The sequence below is a fragment of the Phalacrocorax aristotelis genome, chromosome 24, assembly GCF_949628215.1.
Source record: "Phalacrocorax aristotelis chromosome 24, bGulAri2.1, whole genome shotgun sequence".
NCBI classification, from domain to species: Eukaryota; Metazoa; Chordata; class Aves; order Suliformes; family Phalacrocoracidae; genus Phalacrocorax; species Phalacrocorax aristotelis.
Genome location: NC_134299.1, coordinates 6,331,872 through 6,350,237, shown reverse-complemented (window position 1 = coordinate 6,350,237; position 18,366 = coordinate 6,331,872). Strand labels below are relative to the sequence as shown.

Here is an 18,366-nt window from a genome sequence, read left to right as displayed (position 1 = left end):
GAGGAGTTAGTCCCTTTAGTCTACATTGTTACTGTGCTCAAATGATAAAAGGTAGAGGCCAGTGTCTGTATTAAGATCAAGCACAAACACAGAGAGACTCTGCTTGTCAGAGACATCCTTCTGTGGATTGGCACCTCCCTCTTAGCTTCCTACCAGCCCTCCAGAAATTGCACGCTTGTCCCAGAAAGCAGACACGTCCAAACTCAAACTGCACAAGACTCGGCCAAGTCTACTAGACTGCCTTCCACTTCTGTTCACGAGAAGCTTCTGTAACTGCCACATCTTCCATCTAACCTGGTCATTCCAGCAGCTCAAGCAATTACGCAGACAGCCGCCACAGACTTCCAACATCACCCGACTGCAGACGGCAACCACGAGCGCAGAGGGAAGGAACACTGTACTTACATCATATCCTCTGAGAACTGCAAGATGGAAAGCCAGAAGCTGGAGGGGGATAACGCTCAGGATCCCCTGCAGACAGTCCACCGAATGGGGAACTTTGATTGTTCTTTTATTGTTCTTAATCGTCTCGATGTCTTCCTTATCGCAAATCACGACAGGTCGCCCCTGCAACAAAGGGAAATGTTGAAGAAACACAGGTCTGGAAGGTTCTTTCCTCACATCTGTTCAGAGCCCCAGCAGCAAGAACTTTTTACTTAATTTAGAACAAAACAGCTTAGCATCCCGTGGGCACCCCTGTAGCATGTTTTAAGGGGTAAACAAACCACACCAGGCTTCTGCAATCTGCTGCAGAAATTGCCTTGAAATGCCCACGATATCCACTGAATTCACATTCTCGGCAGTGACGCTAAAGCAAACATCTTGGGTGCCCTGTAAACTGCTTTCGTATTAGAAGCAACGTTTCTGACGCACTGTAAGGTTTTCCAGGTACTTACTTGCCGTGCAATGACCTGCTGGAGAGCGTTCTGGCACTTGGCATAGGTGTGGTCTCTCATGATGATCATGATAACAGGCATGAGTTTGTCCACCAGCGCGAGAGGGCCGTGCTTCAGCTCACCCGCCAGTATCCCTTCGGAGTGCATGTAGGTAATTTCTTTAATTTTCTAGATGGGGGGAAAATAATTCATAAAGCTTTGGGCAAACTTTTAATTTTTTTTTGTGTGGCTTCTTCCACTTTCTTTGTAACGTTGTAAAAATGCATTCTGGCTCCCCTCAGATCTTGTAAGTAAAGATGCCAGCCTGAAAACCCAGCTCCACTAGTGCACCTGGGCTGAGCTGCTTGCGGGCCACCAACACTTACAGTTCTAAGGCCAAACCCCTCCCAGGCCGTATGATTTGCCATCAGCCAACACACCTATCACTGTAGTCTTGAACTGGGCAGGCAAACGCAAAGAGGGCACATTTGCACGTCAGTGGGTGCCAGCACTTACAACAGGAATCTCCTCAAAGGTAAAAACTGCAATATACAGGTTTTAGAAAGTACGTGCTGGGTTTTGGATGCATTCCTGGAAATGCCACCCCAACAGTCCAAAGAACTGGTTTTATTAGGGTGGCCAGCCTGTCACAGTAAAGCATTCCAAGTGCAAATGCTGAAAATACACCCTTGCAACCCACTGTAGCCTGTGGCCGTCCTGTGACGCGGGTACCTTTCAGTGGCTGGCTCAGCAGCGTTCTGGTGAGTTTTAGCTGTCCGACCCAGTATGTCAGCCAACACACCAGAGCTGTTAGCTGCTTTTAAAACAACTTGTAGCCACGTGTTGGTTCCTGTGCGGGAAGCCATAGCTAAGTGCGTTTGAACCAGCTTCAAGTGAAGAAATCTCTTACCAAAGCTCCCTCAAGACATGTAGCATAATGGTAGCCACGTCCCATGATGAGAACAGACTTCTGATGGTACAGCTCTGTGGCTAGCTTCTGGATCTCATCGTCCATACTCAGCACTTCTTTAATTAAGTCTAGATGGAAAGAGAAGAATTCAAGTTGCGTGTGCTTATATGCCTGTGCCTCTCAGACTATACTTACTGTTTACAGTTACACATACTGTTACAGACTTTTAGTTTGTGTCTTATTTACTATCTTTATCAATGATCTGGGCAAGGGGATCGGGTGCACCCTGGCTCAATTTGCAGATGGCACCAAGTAGGGCGGGAGTGTCGATCTGCTCAAGGGCAGGAAGGCTCTGCAGAGGGGCCTGGACAAGCTGCATCGATGGGCCAAGACCAGTTGTGTGAGGTTTAACAAGGCCAAGTGCCGGGTCCTGCCCTTGGGTCACACCAACCCCAGGCAACGCCCCAGGCCTGGGGCAGAGGGGCTGGGAAGTGCCCGGCGGAGAAGGCCCTGGGGGTGCTGGCTGACAGCCGGCTGGGCATGAGCCAGCAGCGCCCAGGTGGCCAAGGACGCCACCAGCCCCCGGGCTTGTGTCAGCACTGGTGTGGCCAGCAGGAGCCGGGCAGGGATGGGGCCCCTGTGCTCGGCCCTGGGGAGGCCCCACCTCAAATGCTGGGCTCAGGTTTGGGCCCCTCGGGACAAGAAGACCCTTGAGGGGCTGGAGCGTGTCCAGAGAAGGGCAGCGGGGCTGGGGCAGGGTCTGGAGCACAAGTGTGCTGGGGGGCGGCTGAGGGGGCTGGAGGGGTTTAGCCTGGAGAAGAGGAGGCTGAGGGGAGACTGTATCTCTTTCTACAACTACCTGAAAGGAGGTTGTAGTGAGGTGGGGTTAGTCTCTTCTCCCAAGTAACAAACAACGGAATGAGACGAAACAGCCTCAAGCTGCATCAGGGGAGGTTTAGATTGGATATTAGGAAATTTTTTTTTCCTGACAGAGTGGCCAGCCACTGGCACAGGCTGCCCAGAGAGGTGGGGGAGTCACTATCCCTGGGGGGGTTCAAAAAGCATGTAGCCGTGGCACTTGGGGACATGGTTTAAGAGGCCTGGGGGTGTTGGGTTGGGGCTTGGACTTGATTATCATAGACGTCTTTTCCAACCTTAATGATTCTACGATTCTATACTTCATATACACAGTATACGCAGTAACTTGCATAAAAACTGGACTCGGTGTTTTAATAGCCCATAGTTCTTCCATGTGAAGAACACAGTTGCAAGTTATCGCCAAAGCCACATTGCCCATATCTGATCCCCTCAGTCTTTCAAGAGCAAAGTTCAGGCACTGCTGCAGTGCATCCGTGCTATTTGAGCTTCACTTGGCAAGACACAATAAATGCGGCGGTTTCCTACCTGGCAGTCCCTTTAGACCACGCATGATTTCCTTGCGCCTTTCCTGCATAGAAATTCTGTCGTCGCACATCATCAGAGCGAACATCACCAAAGAGACAAACTGGCTGGTATAGGCCTAATGGGGGGCAGGAGAAAGCACGTCATTAAGACAGCAACCAAACGATTGTCACCTGCTACCTAAAATCCTCAGACTAGCTGTTGACTTTATTCGTAACACGGTATCAAATAGCAGCTTTCGTCCCAATTAAGTAACAAAGATGAACATGACATTCACAGGGCAAATCTCATTTGAGCAAAACACATACATGAGAAAAGGCCTGCAATGGCACGATCTCCTTATGCTCCGAGAGATTACAAAACAAGCAGCAAAATGGAATATTTCTATGGTTCCACAGCAACTATTAAATCCCATTTTGTGACCTTTTCTCTTTGCGTCCTTCTCTCCTGCCAGTAAATGCTGAGAACACTGAAGGCAGGCAGACCCGCTGACTGGAGAGGCGCAGTGGAAGCCCACCACTAACATCTGGCCACGGCAACAGGACAGCTAGCTGAAAGTGTTTCGGACCGCGTTCAAGGAACACAAAGGCAGCTGAAAAAAGCAGTGATTTCCCACCCGCCGCCCTTAAGAACAGTTCCTGAACTCTTCGCTGTGGTAAGGCTCCGTGTGTGTCTAAAAGACCATAGCGGCTGGTGACACTGACTTTGGGGAAGGACCACCTGTGCAGGCAAGCAAAATGAGCGCTTGAGTTATGGCAAGTCTATTTGCAAAAACATTTCAGGCCCAGCATCAAACAGCCATTGCTAAGTCTGGCCTCTGAAGTCCTAAGACAAATGTTACGGCACGGTCTGTGGTGGCAGCCTGGGACTGGCGCTGCTTAGAAATAAGATTAGGGTTTATAGTGTTTCTGTCCCTTCCTAACCAATGATCAAACAAACTTTCGTGGCGCTATCCTGGAGAAGATTTAAATAGCTCTGAAGGAATCTAGAAAAGCTTCAGTTCTGCTGCCTAGCAGAGTCTGACATGGAGCATGATCTACCACGTTCTGGTGCAGCTGAAGGTTACAGAAGTAAACAGCTCCCAGCAGCCATGCGAACAATGCTTGGGTTGTTTGCAATACGTTCGCAAAATGAAGTTCTGGCCAACCTTAGGGCAGAATCTTTTCAAGTTCATATTTCACGTATGCGCAACTTCGGTAACTCCTCACATCACCGGAGAGAAAATGCCATTTTCAGTCATCTCCAAACTGTAATGTTGGCTGTGTGAAAACATCCCAGGGACAAACAACTCGTTCAAGAGTTTCTTGTAAAAGATTCATGAATTTTCCATGATCAAATTCCCCAATGAACTATTAAACTCAAATGTGGTTTTTGGCTGAATTTATGTAACAGATTGACATCATCTCGCCTCTAAATAGAACTAAATCAAAGCAGATTTCATGGTGCAGAAGCACTTCATCAAAATGAAATGCAGTAAAATAAGTTATTTTATACTGTATCACGTGTGGCCAGATGCATCAATCACAGAATAGTTCTGTTAGGTGGACAGAGATACTGGGGCTCTGTAAAAGACCGTTCCCCCATTTGCTCAAAGTACAGCTTGAGTATCACACTTTCTTTAGCAAAGCAGTGCCACTCAGGGCAGTTACATGCTGCCAAACTTCCATAATCTTGTCTTTTAGTTTCCCTTTTCATCTTCAGACCTTAGTTTAAACTTGCACCTCGAGACAAATGATGGGAAAGAGGAGAAAACTCTTGCCTCTTGGGTCTCAGAGGGAAGAATTCCCTCTTTGTTGTCAATATTTAATATTGCTTCCTTGGAATATTTCATTTACCAAGAAAAAGATGACGAAGAGTATTGCTGGGCACTGGGGCATTAACTGCACCATCATCAACAGCAACCGGCACAACAGAAACAGAAAGCATTTAACTGAGGACCCGTGCTATAGCCAACACCGTCAGGGGGAGTTTCAGTAACAATAATTAATAATAGCAGTAGTAGCAGTAGTGGTAGTAATAATTATAATAATAATAATTAATAATAATAAGCAGTGAGGTCTATAAACGCACTACTTACCTTGGTACTGGCAACCCCGATCTCTGGTCCTGCATTGATATGGACTCCACAGTCTGTCTCTCGTGATATAGAGCTGCCAACTGTGTTCGTTATTCCTACAGTTAAGGCTCCTCTCTCTTTGCAGTACCGAAGACCCATCAAAGTATCTGCTGTCTCACCTGAAAAGACAGGCATTGACAATGCTGCGGTTCCCTGTCGGTTACTGCTGTCCCTGCAGATGTAAAAGTGCAGTGATTTCCCAAATAGGATCTTACAGGTTTGTATGTGCCTACAAGTCAAAGGAGTCAGCAATTATTTCAGCCCCAGCACGCTGTGTTTTAACCCTAAAATGAGGACAGTGAAATCTAGAAAACATAAAACCTAACGATAGGGTTTGGTGTAAGGAAAAGCCAGTGTTCGGCTATGGTTTTGGTTTGGTTTTTTTTTTTTCTAAAAAAAGGCATTTCAAGTGTATCTTTAACAGACACAACATTCTTCTTTTTCCTGGTTAATAAAAATTCACCTGTGGCAGGGTGGGGTGGGGGGAAAACACGTTAGGGAGAGGTGAAGCATGCAGTGGGTGCAACAGCATTAAGCTAGAGCTAGCCTGTTTGGTCCTGCACCACCTCACTGCCTGTCAAACCCGCGGAACTGTGTTGCTAGCGCTTACCAACAACACGAGCGCTTGCAGAGCCTGTTATCAAAGAGGTTATGTCTAAAACTAATTAACCCTGTTCAAAACTGGTCGCACTGTGCAAACACAGGCTGGCTTAGATCGGACTTCACTTAACGTGTTGATTCTATAGGGAAGCAGAAAAAGTTGGTTTAAATGAGCATGATGGGGTGGGAAAGGAGCCCTGCGCTGACGATCCCAGCAGTGCTGCGTGCGAGCTGAGCTCCAGAGACGCGACTAGAACTAGAAGCTACTGAGTGTTCCAGCTACTGTTAACAGTTTGCTTTTGTCCTGAAAGGACACACCTCCCAAGTACTCTGCACGTGTAAGGGGACAACAGAGAAGGAAAAACTCCAAGGTTACTTTGGTACATGTCTCCTTCAGTACCCTGACGGGAAAAAACTGCTCTGCGTACCGCACTACTTAAAACAAGTCAGGTAGGGTGGGAATCTAAGGCTAGAAAAACAGATTTATGGCGGGGGGGGGGGAACTGAGGTTATTTGAGCTCAGTATTTGCTTTGGTTTTGTATTGCCCGATGACCAAGCTCAGGTTCCAGGAAAATCTTTGTTAGCTTGTCATATGCAGCACTTCAGAGGAAAGATGCATCCCCTAGTGTGCCCTGTCGTGCTCCCTGCTGGATTGGGACAGCACAGTTTCTAACAGCAACGTCTGCACGTGTAGTCCAAAAACGCAGGGAAAACATGAACATTTACATGAGGCCCTGCAAAGAAAGGATGTTCTGAACTGCTTGATATGGAGAAGAAAAAAATTGCTACCATATAGCTTAGGATTTGGCAGTGCTTTAACTAGAGAACTAAAACTATTCAAAAGAAACCATCGCGCTGCCTTTACCCAGGGCTCAGTAGCACTTTTTTTTTAGTCTGTTGATTGATGGAATATTTCCTCACAGAGAAAGGAAACAAAACTACTGTTACCATATGTAAGACTCAGCTAAACAAAATCCTGCACCAGCACGCAGATGGACAGGAGGAGAACTGCTCTATTTTTTCCCCATCTCTGGTACGTGTGAGCCGATTTCTTCTCTCACATGTACCACATGCAATCCTACAGACAGGCGCAAGAATTTGGCCCTGCTGCCTTCTCCCTCCCGAGCTAACATTTACAGGAACGCGGGGACTGAGTGGGTGGTAAAGCGAGACCGTACCTGACTGGCTGATGAAAAAGCAAACATCGTCTCTGAAGACAGGGGTGTTTCTGTCCAAGAAGTCACTGGCAAGTTCAACCATAACAGGTAATTCAGTCAGTTCTTCCAGAACCTGACGGGTCTGGTGAAAGGAGATGTCAGAAAGTTGCATATTATATTGTGTTTAAAAAAAAAAAACACCCAAGAGTTTGGAGTGCAAAAAAGCCTTCAGTTGCCACACACTGGAAAATATTACTAGTGAAATACCATGCGAAAATTAGTGCTGGATTGTATTTTAATTACTCAGTATACCCATACTCGAGTCACACAACTGTCCCTGTGAAAAGCGACCCTGCTTTTGGCACCACGATAAGCCTGTGAGGCCAACGCCTCCCTCACACATAGGTTGTTCTTAAATAAGCCTCACTTATTATATAAGACTACGTATATATTATATAATACAGGGCATCCTTCTACCAGACTGAAGCCCGTGGTCCTGAAGAACTCAGAAACCACTAACTGTGTCCCGGCCAAGCCAGAACCTTGTTTTGGCTGGTCGATGGATTACGGTTAACGTTACCTCACAGAGCTAGCCAAGAGGAACAAAAACTGCCTTTTCTGGTCCTTGCACCTCAGCGCGCATAGCTGTGCTTCGCTGCGCTGCTGAGAGGAGCTAAAGGATTCCTCTGCGAAACTGCGGAGTGCTTTCAGTTGCAACGTTATGGGCTGCCAAGCTACAGCCTAAAAATGCTTCATCTACAGCCATCGCATTTTAACCAAGGATTAGGGCAGACCCTGACGAAACAAAGAAAAATGACAGGTTGGCTGTACCAGAGCCAGCACCTCTGTCAGGTACGAAGCGGAACCTCCTCGCCAGGCACGCACCGCGCTGTCACTGTGCAGGCGCAGTTGCTGTCTGTGTAAATAGCAAAGGAGGATATCCTACCTGGCTGCGGCGTTTGCATTCTGCTCTTGCATTGTCTCTTCCCCCGCCAACCGCCTTTTATGACGGAGCAGGTTTTGTTTTTTAAAGCTTTCCATAGCAATAAAAGTCACAGGCAACATTTTCATTTTCATAAGTATTCAAGTTTTTCAGCTTTTATTTCCTACTGCTGCTGGTGGTGAATGGGAAGTCTGGCATATGCAGCTCCGAAAGGGTCTTCAGTCATCGGTGTGTGCCTGCTCTATCTTAACCTTTAAACATTGGTTTAGGTTAACCGCGTCATCACCTACGTCCTCCTCCATAACCACCGTCAATAGCTACTAGATACTGAGCTCTCAAAAATAAAGGAGGCTTAACTGCAATTACCACTGTAGTCATCAAAGCTGACCCTTCCTCTTATTGTATTAATGACAGATTCTGGCTGTTCAAAACCTAAACTGCTTAACCTTAGCCTGCTTGACACACGCAATAATACTGTGCCCGCTGCTCAATTCCACCTACAGTTCGCAAACAGGTCAAGACTGACCACTTACCGCAACTCCAGCATGGTAACTTGTCCCACAGGCAATAAGGATTAAACGACGACACCTCTGAATCTCCTTAATGTGATCCTTCAACCCACCAAGATTTACTGTAAGCAAGATTCAGAGAGAAAAATTAGGCCAGGTAGCAGAAATCCTCAAGATTACTGGTGCTAACGCAGCACGTTCAATCACCATCAATCGCTTTGCAAAAAAACCCATCACAAAACGTAATCTTGCCACCAGCGGGTGTCATTCTGGAAGCGCTCCCTGTGAGACACGCACATCATCTTACACCAGAATGTTTTCATCTCCCATGTCATCACCTACATCCTCCTCCATAACCACCGTCAATAACTACTAGATACTGAGCTCTCAAAAATAAAGGAGGCTTAATCGCAATTACCAGTGTAGTCATCAAAGTTGACCCTTCCTCTCATTGTATTAACAACAGATTCCGGCTGTTCAAAAATTTCCTTCTGCATAAATGAGCTGAAGTTACCTATAAAAGAAAGAAAAACACAACGAATGAGAACACTTTATCTCCTGGTAATTCACATTTTTCCTACGTGTATAGGGAAAAGCTTGGCCCAGAGTCACTAACAGGCCAGTTACCAGTCAGAGATGATATTTCTTTTTCTACCAAAGCATCAGCTCATCACAAGAGCTAGATTCCAGTCACTAGAACATGTCAGTGAAGGGTCAGGTCCGGGATGGCAAGCCTGCTAGGCATCGGTGTTGGAAAAAATGGATGCCTCCAAGCAGGAGGCAAAATCCTCAGCCCTCTGATCTACTGGGCCCTGCTTTTAACCCAGGGATTGGACCAGATGACCTCCAGAGGTCTTTTTCAAACTGACTTACTCTGGGACTCCAGGGAGGACCTGTGCATCTACACAGGTGACATCCAAAAGATTTTACCCTTCATAATTTGCTGAAGTTCCATCTGCAGGGTTTGGACGGCGCGTCCGGGGTGATCGCCTGCTGTGCGCTTAATCCGGTGGATGGAAAGACGGCCATCGACCACAGCTGCTACATCATCATCTTCAAGGAAAATCACTCTGTTGGTATGCTCAATGACAGCACTATAAAAGCATACACCGTTTGCCATAAGACATTATTCTTCACAGAAAGACGAGGGCTACAGCCCTATTTATAATCCAACATACAGCTTTTGATTCAAGAAGGTTACTCATTTCAATGGAATTTCTTTTAAAATAAGAGTGCTGTAAAGTACATTTCCACACTGCCAATATAACTGGATTTTTTCCACCGACCTCATTATTAATTTCAGTGCCTGCTTTAGGAAGAAACTATGAATTCCTCAGACAAAGCAGCACGTGCAGCAACGTGATCTAACCGTTAGGAGCTAGAGAGCAGAAGTCAGGGCATGCAGGGTGCTCAGCTACAGGTGTGGAGGCCTCTCTTGGTTTTTCCAGCGATAAGCCATGTTCCTCCCTGCACCTCATTTTCCATCTGTGAAACTGGGGACAGCCTGGCTCCCTATTAAAGTACTCCGAGATCCACCTAGAAACACTCCAAGAATTAGGTACTACTGAATACCTTCCCTGCCTGCAGTTTACTTGGGGAATGTCAATATTGGAATTACCAGTAGGGCTTAAAAGCTTTGAGCAGGCTTCAGTCCGTACTCTCTCAGCTGAACAAGGCAGGCTGCACGGAAATACATCGGCTCCGTTTTAGCAGCTTTTGGTCTCACCTTGGGCAAGTCACTGAAAAGCTCGCTAAAAATCAGAACACATGAGGGTGTCCTAAGACTCTCCAAAATGCTCTGACATGAAGCGCTGCAGAGGTCAACCACAGCAGTATTTTTACGTTTCTGGAACAAGTATTCATTGCCCTACTATGGAGAAAAGCAAAAGTTCTGGTACAGCTGCTGTCAAGTTTTTCCTCCCTCCACCGGGATTAAAATAAGCCACCTTTGATGATAAAGGAATTGCATGTGTGCAGAGAGCCCTGGAGAATCAACACCATTCTCCCGATAATTAGCATCTGACCTGTTCACTTAGGTCCGTGCTCTCTAGGTTTGCTACCACACCCTGGACTCTTACCAACAGCTGTGCGTAAGGCGGCTACCACCACCGTCCCACAGCGAGCGCTCAGTTCTTTACCAGACACCCTCATCTCATCCACCTCTGTCTCTTTCAGGGCTGCACACAGCCACTAGTTAATGTTTGTAAAGAATGGCCACATATACCTAATTTACTATTATCCATAAAGAAAGCACAGTCTCCCCCTCTCTCGTTCCAGGCCTCAGCTTTAAACGGCGTATTTTTAGATACACTAGAAGACACTGAAAAACATTACCTAGCGTCAGAAGCAAAGTAGTACTCGACAGCTTTCTCCTCAACGGGGAAAAGGCAGGTGGTGCTGTCAACACGGGACAGGTTGCAACTTCCCTTCTTGTCTTTCCCTGGAAGACACGAGGATTAGGTACCGCACGGACTGACGACTCTGGAAGGCAGCTGCAACGTCAGTCTCAGCCAGAGGTCCCAAGGCTTGGTACCAACATGAAGCACTATTTTCATCACTGTGCGTGGCTGCAGTAAATTCAATAGCGAGATTCGAAGAGGGCAGCATGCCAGCACTTGTATTGTTGTGCCCGTTCTCAGCTTGCTTGCAAGGGCTGCACGTGCTTTTGAGTTAAGTCTGCAAGTGTGATGTTAGTGCAGACTTTTAAGTTTAGAGGAAAATAGCAGTAAAAATTCAAATGAAAGTTTATGTGTGGCTCCACTAGGAGAAGAGAATTCAAGCTGCTTTATGAGCAGCCACATTTACCAACATTTTCCCAGGTGAATCTGCCCTGTTTATCATTTGAAGTTTCTCCTGTGCTTTCGTTTCACTACCTTTCCTGGGGCTTTGAGGAATCGAGCAGGATTGCTCTCTCTTTGTCAGATATTCTCAGCTCTGAGGAAATTCTTTCAGGGCTGCCACCTGTGCAGCCACACTGTTCCACTGAGCACTGGCAGAGGTAACCCAAACCTGTTTCTGTCTGTCTGAGCTAAGGTGTTCAGACACAGATCAGGAAATAGTCGCCGTTGTTCATGAGCTATCAAATACAACCACCTCCTTCTGATCCAAAAATTGTACAGCTGGTAAACTGCTGCGAGCCTTCCGCAGGGAGGTATCTTGGTGTACTGAAGGACACAGGACTAAGAGTCAACTTCTGAAAAACTTGTACTACGCCTTCAGAAAGTTCACTACTCCACCAGGGATCCTTTCTGAAGCACTCTGGCAATTCCCAATGCTCCGCTGCCTCTTTCGCTGCAGAAAATACATCTGAGTGGCGAGGCTTATCAGGAGTGCAGAGGAGGACCAAAATACCTACTGCTCGAATAAAATTGTTTGCCAGTCGTTGTGCAGGGTATGGTAAGGGGTGGGGATGGGTTAGTCAGTTTTGCTAGCCAAACGTGTCTATTGCTGAAGAACAACAACATGGAGGGTTCTCTAGTAGATATTTATTTCACAAGCTCTAATGCTGTGTTTCGCCTACTGGATACTGACCTGATTCAGTGATCTAAGTAGAGCTCATGGTGTTTAGATTTATACTTCTCTAAAGGAAAATGTAAAGAAAAAATACTGCTTTCATGTTGATACTCAATAAGAAGGTTCCGCTCAGCCAACAATTTAGAGCCCTCCATTTTAGTTATTAAGTCAGTAAATGAGAAAAACAACTCCTTTGCTGTTGAGCTGAGACAGGACAGACCGATTTGTTGTTGAGAGAGGACAGAGCAAAGGTGTTAGTGCCCGTTCTCCAACAGAAGCACCCACACTTGATCAAAACATGCAAATTTTGTTTCTCAAAGTACATTTCCCTGCATTGACTTTATTATGTTGCATTGCTTTCCTGCAGGACAGATTCTACACTGAGCTGTGAAGTGAAACATGTTCCTACTGTGCACGGACACAAGCACTGTATGCGTGTGGTGAGGGGACCGAGGGGCGACTGGAAAGTCACTGCGAGTACATCACCAGCCAATTATGGTCATGATGTTAACCACGGATTTGTCCATAGATCGCCCGTTTACCTATGCATAACCTGATTGTTGCTCTACAGCACCTCCCTCCCTTTTACAAGAATTTAGAAGCAACACGGAAGTAATATCTTAATCTTTTCCCTTCTAAATCAGAGAACAGAGATATCATGGAGAATTAAGACAGGTAGAGTAAAAATCGGGCGGAGGGGCAAGGAGCTGGTGTGTTTTGAGTATACTTTGATCCCGCCTCGCTCTCCGTTACGACAACCCCAAGCATATGCCAGTTCTGCAAAGGCACTACAGCACAGATTAATACAGCTGCTTCTTAAGACTCCTCCATGCTTGCTTGAGCAGCACTGAAGTTTTGATTTCTGCGAGGGGTGTTTTCAGATGACAGCATTATACAACTAATGTCAAAGGCACTCAAATCCATATTTCATATGGTCCATTTTTCAGAAAAGCTTCTGAAAGCTGCAGGACTTTGGTTCTTAAAGCTCCTGGGAATTAACCCAACTTCAGACTTTTACTGTAAATACTTCACACTGACTTAAGAGAGGTGCATTTTGTACAAAGAAACAAAACCTCGCCTAATGTTTGGATTCAGGTGAACCAGCTCTGGACAGAGAACACCCACAGTTCACCTTTCAACAAACTGAGGTTTGTTTCTCCTCCAGCAAAAGCGCACAGATTTTATCCACGGAGCCGTCGGTGCCTGCGGCTGGAATCACCTGTATTTACCGTAGCTAAGAAGCAGATCCTCTCCTCTTACAGAACAGCGCTCTCCTGCTTCAGACGTGAACTTAGTTCATCACATCGTGTACAACAGGTTAGCCTTTACAAAAAATAAGTACTTAATGTGAATTAAAAATGGTTCGGCCTGGTAAGTGAGCACAGGGGAGTCAGTTCCAGCCCCAGGTCAGCCTTACAGCTTCTACCAGAAGCTGCCATTCAGATTCACTCTACGATCGGGAGGGAGGACGTAGTGCTCCGACAAGCCGAGCTCCGGAAGGGGTTTTGGAGAACGCTTGCATTAGGATTCTTCACAGCCTCCCAACAGGGTTTCACTCTTCTGTTTTGTGGGGTTGTTTAAGGTAATTTACTGTTTCCTTGCGTAATGAGAACTGCAGGGAGCACGCAGCACAACCCGCGCTAAGTCGCTGATGCTGCGCGTATGCTGAGCATGATGTCAGAGTAATTGACATGGGATGGGTGGCTTTTCTGTGTGTTTTGCTCGTGGCGTTTCTGATCAAGAGGGAATTCCAATTACCCCATTTGTTTCACTGCACTGCACGGAAAGCAATAACCACATATTAAAGAGACAATGCGTATTTGTCTCATTTATGATTCTTTTCCTAAGGAACTAGAGGATTTGTCTGAAATTTCAAGGATTAGACTTTTCTCTGGTAGCCACCTTCCTCCATTTTTATGGATATTCCATCAAAAGAATGATCCATAGATTGTACAGCTGAAAGTGTAATTGGGGAAAAAAAACACAAAACAACAAACTTTAGATAATCAGTGAAAAAAAAAAAAGCGTTACATACATACATCAAGGATTACTGCTAATTATCCAACATCAACCAAGAGCAAATACGGACAAAGCTTACGGGGACCGGTTCTTCACGTGACATTGCAGCTACTGTTAGCGGCTCCGTTAGGAAGCAACACGACATACTGCGACAGTAAGTCCTTTCGATCACTGCAGGGCTTAGGGAACTAGTCCAGTGCCCAGTAACTGAACGGGTTCAGACTCCTCTGACAACGGTGAATTACAGGATAGTTCTTAGCCACTTTTCATTTTCAAGGGTGCAACTATGTGTCTATGGCGGTAGAACACACACGTGAGAGAAAGATGGACAGACAACACACGTATAGATTGCCACGCATGGGGTAACCGCATTCTGCTTTTTAAAAATTATGTTGGGGGAACAGGGGAAAGGTTTCTGATAGTGAAAAGCCCGTGGCCTGCGAAGAATGGTCAGTTTTGTTCCTGAAGACAACCAAGTCCATGAACGCCAACACGCCCCGCACAAAATATAAAACTTAAGTATCTACATTTAACTATACTGTTCGCTTTACTATACCGACCTGTTCTATTTTATTCTATTCTACTGCATTAAGATGCATTGTCCTTGCAACCACTGGACATCAAAGCTCTGATTATAGAACCAGAGGTCAGTTCTGCTGGCGTATAGGCAGGTACCAGGGAGCAACAGTATGTCCTTCAGCAGACTACCTTGAGGTATATGGTGGTACAGCATGTGGCTAAAAACTTCCTTAATAAATAAAATCTCTTTTTGATAATGGCTTAATTTACAGATTAAACGTTAGAAGCGTAATGGGTATCCCAGAGGAGACGGCTGTTTGTGAGACTCTATGCTTGTACGTTGGTCTGCGTGCGAGCGGGACCTGGGTGCTGTGGGGAGGCGGGTGCTCACACTTACCTGTCCGGTAGAGTATCGGGATGTGGTCGGTGGAGAGCTTGTGCTCGCTGCGCACTCCTATTAGCAGGGGGCTGCCTCGCCTGCAAGACGACATCAAGTTACAGCCCTCAGCACCCAAAGATTCCTTACCCCGACATCCCACCTGAAGGGACTGTTGTTCTCCAGCACAGCACAACTGAACTGAACTAAAGAAGAGCGAGCTCCTCCCAGATAAGTTGTTAGTGCTGCAAACACAGGAGGGCACAGACAGAGCGAAGGAATCTCTGAATAAACACAACACAAGGTCATGAGGACTCTGTCTCAAGTTTAGCAGAAACTCTGCAAGAGTAACTGCAATCCCACAGACACTGGAACCAGGACCAGACCAGCTGTTGCCGCTGTATCTATCTAGGAGCGGCCAGCAGCACTGGAAGTCACAGCCTGTGCCAGGCACACGTATGGTTAAACCAACCCGACCGATGCTGACATTTGAAAGTGGAGTAGAAAACTGAGCACCAGGCTGGCCCAACTTCAGGGCAAATGGAGGAGTCCTCCACATGCTGCCACCACCAATGCAAAGACAAAGGAAGAGAGAAAACCATCTCCTTCCAGAGCTCTCTACAACCGGAGTCGACAAAAGTCTGTTCCAGGCTAGCTGCGATCCAGGTGGCCACTAAGAAATTTTCAAAACATTTTTGGGAATTTTCTGTTTTGATCAATGGAAAACAAGAGAAAGGAAATGGAAAACAACAGCCACCCTCACCCCAGCATGTACAGCATGATGAGAACCACCTCTGCTCTGTCGTCTTCTGACTTTGGGGGACAAAAAAAAGTGACCCAGAGGGTGCAACATGGATGTTCTTTCCCATGGTAACACTTACCTGGTACCAACTGCTTGGCCGGGATAATGAACACTCTTGAACACAAGGGCGAAAGCACCTTCCTGGAACAAGAGAAATACAAACTGTTTATCCTTTCCTTTAAGGCCTGGGCCACCATTGCAGGAATCACAGCAGAGAAGCTGCACCCGTGTTTCTGTGAACAAGAGATCCCGAACAGGCGGCTTCACAGCCATCTTCGGAACCACCAAAAGCTCCAGGCACCTCATTCTGGAAGGGTGTCCCTCTCCTGAGCCTGGGTAGGTCACCCTCAAGCTCTCAGAGAGTCTCCTGAACTCCCAGACACTGTTCTTGGGCACCCCAGGCTACCCGCACAAGCGCTCCTGCGTCAGTTCAGAGCATGGCAAGGGGAGTTACAAAGGCACAGACCTGGTAAAAGCAGCAGTAGAACGTCGGGGTGTTTGCTCGGGTGCGGTGTCACTGAACATACAGGTGAACCACCGCAATCTGCCACGGAAACGTGTTCCTGGTGTATGGCTGCTACAGCTCTTGCCAGGCAAGTCCCTGAAACACTGCCTCCTGCCCAGGGCACTCTGGGACCAGAGGTAAATTGCAGAGGGATCCTGTTCCCGTGCACGACTCGGCAAGAACCGACACGTGGAACCACACGCTATGCAGCGCGGTTCCCACAAGGGGTCAGCAGCTCCTCCAGATGAAGGTTTCGGGGATGACTGGAAGCAGGGACCCATTTTCACTCTGTCCCACCCTGGCTCCCACCCACCGCACACTCGCCCCCCAACACACCAGGGCCCAGCTGCTGCGAGATACTGCGCCCCAAAACGTAGACATTTTTCACATAAGTATTGACTAATGTTGAAGAAAAACCAAATGTATGTCTGAGATGAACTGTCAGAGGCAGGAAAGACAGAAACACTCCTCAGCATGTGCTGCAGGACATCCTGCAGCACAGCCTGGCACAGGCACGGTGCTGCACCAGCCGCATTCCCCTGGGCAATACTGCAGTATAGTTGTTATTCTCTGTGTCTGTCTGTCTGTATTGGGGTGCGTCCCCCCGTCCGTCCCCATGTCCCCACCCCACACCCTGCTCCCAGCGTTACCAGCTGCTGGATGACCCTCTCCACCAGCGTGGTGAAGCTGATGTCGTCGCTGTCCCGGTTGTCGTACATGTACTTGACCAGTTTGGCGATGCTCTCCGTGTCTGTCTCCGACTCAAAGTCGTAGCCCTTGCTCTCCTGCGGCGACAGCACGCGTTGGGTAAGCGTCCCTCTGCCTTCCCTTCCCGCCTTGCTCTTCCAGCTTTTGCTGGAAAGAAAGTTCCAGCCCTCCTTTCCCTTCCTTCCCCTCATCTTCTGCATTTCCTTCCTTTTCTTCCTTAATTTTTCCTTCCTTTTCTCCTGGATTTCTTCCTCCTTCCTTTTTCCTGCCTTTCCTTTTTACCTCTCATTCCTCCCTTTCCTTTTTTCTGCCTTTAACTTTTTCCTTCCTTTTTTCTCATGCCTTTCCTTTTCTCCTGCCTTCCTCCCCACCTTTCCTTTTCCCTTCCCTTTTATCTTGCCTTTCCTTTTTTCCAGCCTTCTCTCCTGCCTTTCCTTTCTCCTTCCTTTATACTTGGCTTTCTTTCATCCTTTCCTGCCTTTCCTCTTCCTTCCCTTTTTCCTTCTTCTTTCCTACCTTTCCTTGCTTTTATTCTTCCATACTGCATTTCCTCTTCCTTTTTTCCTTCCTTTTCCCACTTCCTTCTTTTCTTCTCTTCCTGCTTGCCTTTCCTCCTTCTTTCCCACCTTTCTTCTTCCTTTTCCTCTCTTCCTTCTTTCTCCTTCCTACATTTTCCTTTCCCTGTCTCCTTCCCTCCTGCCTCTCCTCTCTTCCATCCTGCCCTTCCTCTTCCCTCCTTTCCCTTCTCCCATTTCCTTTTCATTCCTTTCCTTTTCTTGCTTCCCATTTCCTTCCTTCTTCCCTTCCTTTCCCTTTCATCCCTCGTTCTTCCCTTTCCCTCCCATCTTTCCTTTCTCCGCCATCCATACCTCCTTCCTTTTCCTTCTTTCCCTTCTGCTTCCCACTCCGTTAATGGGAGCGAGGAGTGGGAGAGCGAGGACAGGCGCGCGTGCAAGCAGGGGGTAAGTGCCGGGGAAGAGCGTGCGTGCGTGCGAGCGGGGGTGAGTGTGAGCGCACAGGCCACGCTGCAAGCGAACGCGAGCGTGCACGTGAGTGCAAATGTGAGGTGGAGCGCGTGCATGCGAGTGATGCGAATGCAAGCGGGAGAGCGCGAGTGCCGAGTGGGGAGCGGGCGTGCGTGCAGGGCGCGAGGAGTGCGAGCGCAGGTGGAGGCGAGTGGGCGCTCTAAGGTGGAGGGGGAGAATGTGCAAGCGAAGTGAGTGTAACTGAGAACGCGAGCGTTGACTGGGGGAGTCGCTTCAGTGTGACTGGGGGAGTGGGTCTGAGTGGAAACGCGAGTACGTGTGCTCCTGAGCGTGAGCACGGGTGCACGAGTGACTAGGAACGGGGGAACGAGTGTGGGTGGGGGGTGAGCATGCGTGGGGGACCAAGGGAGGGAGCGAACGGGGGAG

At 47.5% G+C, this 18,366-nt stretch overlaps 1 protein-coding gene across 4 annotated transcripts in view; it reads right to left on the bottom strand.

Moving 5' to 3' along the window:
- The window catches only part of GFPT1 (glutamine--fructose-6-phosphate transaminase 1), a 47,198-nt gene that overhangs the window by 11,671 nt on the left and 17,161 nt on the right, over positions 1-18,366 (bottom strand). For 2 of the 4 annotated variants that reach the window (XM_075074479.1, XM_075074482.1), the window contains exons 6-19: positions 16,897-17,031; positions 15,821-15,882; positions 14,961-15,040; positions 13,928-13,981; positions 10,847-10,952; positions 9,443-9,606; positions 8,931-9,026; positions 8,537-8,634; positions 7,082-7,202; positions 5,264-5,421; positions 3,190-3,304; positions 1,786-1,913; positions 897-1,064; positions 406-567 (exon numbers count right to left, since the gene is read on the bottom strand). In XM_075074479.1, coding sequence (XP_074930580.1) covers positions 406-567; positions 897-1,064; positions 1,786-1,913; positions 3,190-3,304; positions 5,264-5,421; positions 7,082-7,202; positions 8,537-8,634; positions 8,931-9,026; positions 9,443-9,606; positions 10,847-10,952; positions 13,928-13,981; positions 14,961-15,040; positions 15,821-15,882; positions 16,897-17,031 — 1,647 coding nt within the window. The remainder of the gene's footprint in view (positions 1-405; positions 568-896; positions 1,065-1,785; positions 1,914-3,189; positions 3,305-5,263; positions 5,422-7,081; positions 7,203-8,536; positions 8,635-8,930; positions 9,027-9,442; positions 9,607-10,846; positions 10,953-13,927; positions 13,982-14,960; positions 15,041-15,820; positions 15,883-16,896; positions 17,032-18,366) is intronic. The other 2 variants (XM_075074481.1, XM_075074480.1) reach the window with 1 other exon arrangement.